Below are 5678 nucleotides of genomic sequence, written 5' to 3'. Positions count from 1 at the left end.
AACCTTTCCCTTACCTTCTCCCTTCTACCTTTCCCTTCCCCTCTCCCCTCTCCCTCTCCCTTTCCCTTCCCTTCTCCTCATCTACCTTTCCCTTCCCCTCTCCCCTCTACCTTTCCCTTCCCCTCTCCCCTCTACCTTTCCCTTCCCTGGTCCCGCTCATCTTCCTCGTTGCCGCTGATCTTGAAATGTCCTTCCTCCCCCCTCCCTCCCCCTTTCTCTCCCCCGGAGCTGGGCGCGCGGGTGGTGAGGGGGAAGGGGGTAAATACGCATGTCTGAACTTGCTCTCCGTCGTTGTGGCGTGTGGCGCTGCTGCGCGTGCCGGCTGCCGGCCCGGGTCAAACGAGCCGAGGGCGTCGCGGCGGCCGGACGGGACGGACCAGCAGGCCGGGTTACACTTGGCATTGCTTTTGCACGTCGGGCCAGTGTTTGTGGGATTGACGAGTACTGATCCAATCCGCGGTCCTGATTAGCCGGCACGTCAGAGGCCGTCGCCGTGCGGTTGCAGTGCGTATCGCAGGCTGGGCTACACTTGGAGCGCGCGCTGCTGCACCACACTGGCCCTGGCCAGGCGGGTGCAACGTTTCGGCAACGTTTTGAACCTCGCGGGGCTGTCTGTGGTGCGCGGGAAGGTGACCGGCGCGGCCGCGTGGCGGGGGTGGGCCGTGGGCCCTTCTACACTTGGGCTGACTTGGCCGCGAGGCCCTATTGCATCATGTCGGTTTAGTCCGGCCCAGAGCCGCGCACGCCGCGGGCAGGAGCGAATCAGTTCGCCGTCGTTGCTCAATGGTGAAGTGTGGGGGGCGGGGTGGCCGGCCTCTGTAGATGGTCGGGTTGTCGTCCTTTTCCTGCTTTCGTTGTCGTTTGCTAATGCACCTGTTTTCCTGTGTGTTGCAGAATGAAGAGGGCTGCCTGGAAGTGGGCCCAGGAACGAGCGGGAGTGGCCAGTAGATGGACTTGGCTTCAAGCGCAGATCTCTGACCTGGAGTACCGGATCAGGCAGCACACTGAGATCCATAGACAAATACGCTTAAATAAAGGAGAGGTGAAGTTGAGTGAATCGCTTGGCCAGGGAGTGGAGTCAGCTCAGACCCTGAACGGCTTCCACACCAACTCCGTTGATGGAGTAAAAGACCCCCCAGAGTGTATGGGAGCCACTGGGACTTGTCGTACAAGACCTTTCATAAGGACTAACTTCCGAAAAAGAAGATTGTTAAATACGGCTGGTCTACATTTGGTTTCCAAGAAAGCAGCTCGTCCATCAAACATTCGCTGTGGGTGCCGGTTACCCTTGGCTTGTTGTGCACTTTGCACTGGACGTAGTGATCCTACATATCCCAGGGAACAACCAGAACAGCTCACTGTTCAGGAGAGGATTGCTCTGCTTGACCCTGCCTACCATCCTGTGCTTTCTTTTCCGAGTGGTGAGTGTCAATATTAATAAAACAGTTTACGTGGTTTTAGAGTCTTGAAGACTTAATAACTGCTGCCTCGAATTTAAATTAGCCACTTTTCATTAATTTGTACTCCTTTCTTTTTGAAGCAGATGTTCCTCAGAGTATACACCTAGAAGCTCTTATGAGAACCCCTGAGTGGCAACAAAAAATGCAGCGGGCTGCACACAAATCTTCTCAGAGGGTGATTGAAAGACGGGAAAGGGAGAGGGAGAGAGAGCGTGAAGCTTATGATGAGCTTCGAAGTAAGAAACTTGTTGTAGATCACAGGAAGAAGTACCAGAGGCTGAAGAAACCAGGCCATACTCTCGCAAATATCCAAAGTAAGTTTTCTGTTTCAATTGCATATGCATTACTCGCATTTGATAGTTTCCAATCTAACACAAACATTACTTTATTTTCTTAGAAATTAAAAAGAAACTTACCCGAGGAAGGAAGCCGAAGAACCATGATGCTGAAAGTTTATTGAGGCATAAGAGAAAGCACAAGTTTCGGCGAAATTCATGTAAGCACTGGTCTACAGCATGCATTTAGTATAGCTGGCTGAATTGTGATCAGCAAAGTTGTAAACACTTTATTCATGTGATAATGTATTTTTATCTATCTATTCCATACTGATCTTACTTTTCTTCACAGCACTTGCTCATGCAGGTTATGATGAGTCGTGTCCTGATGAGCTTCGGGTGGACATTTCGGGCAGTGGGCATCCCTCACCTGCACCTTCTCCAGGGGATGAAAGAATTCATTCGTTTGCAGTAGAGAGAACAGAGGCACTAAGGTGAGAATTAGATTCATATTTTGTTCTGAATGATGAGCCTCAGTGTATCTCCGCATGCTGAGCTGTCATGCCCTTATTGTTTTGCTAATCAATTGAAATTATTTTCAGGAGAAAGCGAGAAAACTCCTATGATATTGACAACATAATGATTCCACACAGCCTTGCATCATCAGCACGAGTTGAAAAATTGCAGTATAAGGAAATCTTGACTCCCAAGTAAGTAGTTTTCTTCTGTATATAAGTCTAATTGATTCAGGACAGGTATTGAATTGTTATTAAATCTAACCATATTTTTCTTCTCTTTTTTAAGGTGGAGATTAGTTGATCCTGAGCCAGCATTGGATTCCAAAAATGGTGGTGTCCGAAGATCTAGTCATGAGAGTGATGTAAGCTCTTTTCTATTGTGTATAATTCTGCTTGAATTATACCATACCAATTTCAAGCAACCATACTTTTCTATCAAATATGTTCAAAATGTTATCTTTACATTTACCTTTATAGGTTGAGGATGTAAGTGATGAAACTATGATGTTGAGGCATGAGCGCTGTGAAATGGAAGAACGCAAGAAGTTTATGGCTTATGTCAAAAATGCCAATCCAGGGAGAACTCGCACACATCGGAGAACTGATAGTAGGGCTGGCAGTAGTGGGGCCAACACACCTGGTGAGTGTACTTTTGTTGGTCTTACTCCAAACACCATTCCTCTGCTTCTTAAAAATTAAATTACCTTTTACTTTTTTTGCTCTTTCAGATCCAATGTCACCAAATACACCAGCAGATCTATTAGGAGATGGGATGTCTCCTATAACATCACCACCAGGAACACCTGGGGGTTCTACTGCAGAGCATGAACCTTGCACATCCTCAAGTGTTGTAGCCTCTATAGCCAGCCACTTTGCTCGACGAAGCAGGACTTTGTCTCAGTCTAAGCTAGCCAGAGAGGAGTTTGCTCGTTCAGCTACCCCAGATTACGATGATGTAAGTTTCCATTTCATCATCTATCCACCACCCAGTCAATAATTCTAGGTTTCTGATCTAATTTTTTTTCTCCATTTGTAAAGGTTGCACCTTATGAGCCCCGTTCATTCCCACTCTCTGATGAAGCATATGAGAAGATGCTCAAAGTGATGCCTGAATGGTACCCTGCTCCACCCTACATGGAAAGTAATCCTTCAAGTGTTATTGACCAGAATGAGCTGACAGATGTGGACATGCAGGATAATGCCGATCCAGTTGTGAGTTGTTCTTTTTCATGAATTGTGTTGATTGTTGTATTGAAATGCAAATCCAAATTGCTATCTGGGCTTTCTTGATTCAGGGGGAATCCTTACCTGGCACACCCAGCACTGATACTGATTCGGCCCCTGGAGAAGAGGATCCAAATGATCCAGAGTGGACCATAGGGGAGAAGGAATCTGCTGTCAAGAGATAGTGTTTTAAAGTAGGAAACCATGCTGTGAAAAATGCACTGCAACTAAAATGAAAACATACCAAAAAAATGTAATCTAGATACCTATGTATATGGTGACATCTATATATAGAGTATGTGTGAAAGTGTTTGAACACACATGGCTGGAATAGTTACAGCTTCTCATTTGAAGTTGCCACCTGACTGTGTTAATTCACTTTCATATCAAGTCATTAATTTGTACGACTATATTTTACCTGGTTTGGTGTTACAGGGAGAGGTGGACTTGTTTAGTACCTAATTGTGAAACAGAAAAAAATCTGAAATTTCAAAAACATAAGATTCTTCCTGTTTTTATTTATGTATTAAAAAGGTAAATTGTTTTTATTTGTAAAGAAACAAAGCTAATAATAGTTTGACAAGTGGTTTAAAGTTATAATTTCTTGCGCAATTTTTGTTATCCTTGTTACTACTTTTCTTCAAACCACCCATTGTTCCAACAGTACAATTGGCAATGCACTTGGCTTTCTATTATTACAGTGTTAGTAGTTTTATGAACCGAGCATCTATCTTCCTAACATGGCTTATTTCTACCCAGTCCAAGAAGGTGTCTTGCTTTTTTTGTCTGTGGTTTTTGTAAGAAAAAGAAAATATTGATGTACCTGTGGGATACTTCCATATTGTGAATTATCTATGTACTCTTCAGTGTTGTACGAATGTAATAACTACTGGTATTGCCTAAATAGCTGATATATGCAAGATGATCATCTTGACCTACTAGGGCCGTATGATTAGGCAGGTTGCAAAGTAATATGTTCTTTATTGTCCAATTTTTGCCTTTATGTGTCCTATATGATGACGTTATGTATTTCATGTATATCACCTATTGTCTTAACAGTAGTTTAAACATAACTCTAGGGTATCTAAAATTGCAGAGTGAGTAAAATTGAAAATTTATAAAAAAAGAATATAAATGTAATGTATCTTATATATTAATATATATCCATGACTATATTCATATTTTCTTTGTCATGTGTAGGTAGATATGGTAGTGTGATCTCTCGGTTTTCGTATCTAAGTACAGGCTTTGTTTCTACCATAAAGAATCTTATTTATGTGTCTACATACACTTCAGTAAGAGATTTGTTGTTGATCTGTTTTGCATTACAGAGTTGTTTAGTGACAAACTGCCTTTGCGGCTAGTTTTTGCTAGGATGAGTGTCACTTATGTTAATTACTATTTGTTTCCTTTTTGTGTTTCAACTGTTTCAAAACAATTGTACCTATCATTTTAAGTGAACCATGTTGAGACTCATGGACTGAAGTGTTAGAATTTTATGTCACTTATTTAGAAACTGTATATAATGTAAATGTCTGTAATAAATTACAACTTATAAATATTGTCAGTATTGTAGTGTAATTTTATACTTATTTTGTAGTTGTGCTCTGTGACTGTGAGGAGAATGTGCAAATTAAATTGAATGAATCATAGTTAAGCATTTTTATAAACTGTGTTCCTTTCCTGACCTTGAACATTATAGCACTTTCAGTAAGTTCTTTGTCCTATAAGAGTAAACTGTGTTGGTAAATATGTTAAGTATGTACCGTACTATATTAATTCTAAACATAAAACTTTTGTCTCTTTCATTATGAGCACCACATTCATTTGGTCTGATTTGCACAGTTCTCAAGAGTGGTGGACTGTGAATGTGGGTGAGTAGCATTGTCTTTTTTTTTTGCTTTCCAACTTGTCTGTGAGAGATGTACTAAGTTTGCCTAGTTTCTTTTTAATCTGATATTTTGACGATAGGAAAAAAAACTCTGCTTCTTGCATCCCAATTAATGTGTGTTTGCCTATCTATGACCACTTGATGTCCTAATATGGAACACTATTGATATTTCTCGGAACTGAAAAATTTAAAATGAGATTGTTTATGTTAAAGGTGTGAAAGGTGAAAAATTTTCATGTGTTGAAAACTGATTAAGACTGTTAAAAAATTAAATTTGGTGCTAACATCTAACCTCTTTGTTTCAATCAAA

General features: G+C 41.8%; 1 protein-coding gene across 5 annotated transcripts in view; it reads left to right on the top strand.

The window, feature by feature from the left end:
- Positions 1 to 5659, top strand: part of LOC113213421 (KAT8 regulatory NSL complex subunit 1) — a 24963-nt gene extending 19304 nt beyond the window's left edge. For 4 of the 5 annotated variants that reach the window (XM_052265485.1, XM_026432488.2, XM_026432486.2 and 1 more), the window contains 10 exons: positions 895 to 1421; positions 1541 to 1774; positions 1858 to 1956; positions 2088 to 2229; positions 2338 to 2445; positions 2540 to 2615; positions 2731 to 2893; positions 2982 to 3208; positions 3292 to 3465; positions 3549 to 5659. In XM_052265485.1, the coding sequence (XP_052121445.1) occupies positions 895 to 1421; positions 1541 to 1774; positions 1858 to 1956; positions 2088 to 2229; positions 2338 to 2445; positions 2540 to 2615; positions 2731 to 2893; positions 2982 to 3208; positions 3292 to 3465; positions 3549 to 3662 (1864 nt within the window). In that variant the 3' untranslated portion in view covers positions 3663 to 5659. The remainder of the gene's footprint in view (positions 1 to 894; positions 1422 to 1540; positions 1775 to 1857; positions 1957 to 2087; positions 2230 to 2337; positions 2446 to 2539; positions 2616 to 2730; positions 2894 to 2981; positions 3209 to 3291; positions 3466 to 3548) is intronic. The other variant, XM_026432489.2, reaches the window with a different exon arrangement.
- Positions 5660 to 5678: the final 19 nt, after the last annotated feature.

This window comes from Frankliniella occidentalis, unplaced genomic scaffold (assembly GCF_000697945.3).
Source record: "Frankliniella occidentalis isolate FOCC.00 unplaced genomic scaffold, Focc_3.1 Scaffold2, whole genome shotgun sequence".
In the NCBI taxonomy this organism is placed as follows: domain Eukaryota; kingdom Metazoa; phylum Arthropoda; class Insecta; order Thysanoptera; family Thripidae; genus Frankliniella; species Frankliniella occidentalis.
This window is presented reverse-complemented; position numbering and strand designations above follow the sequence as displayed.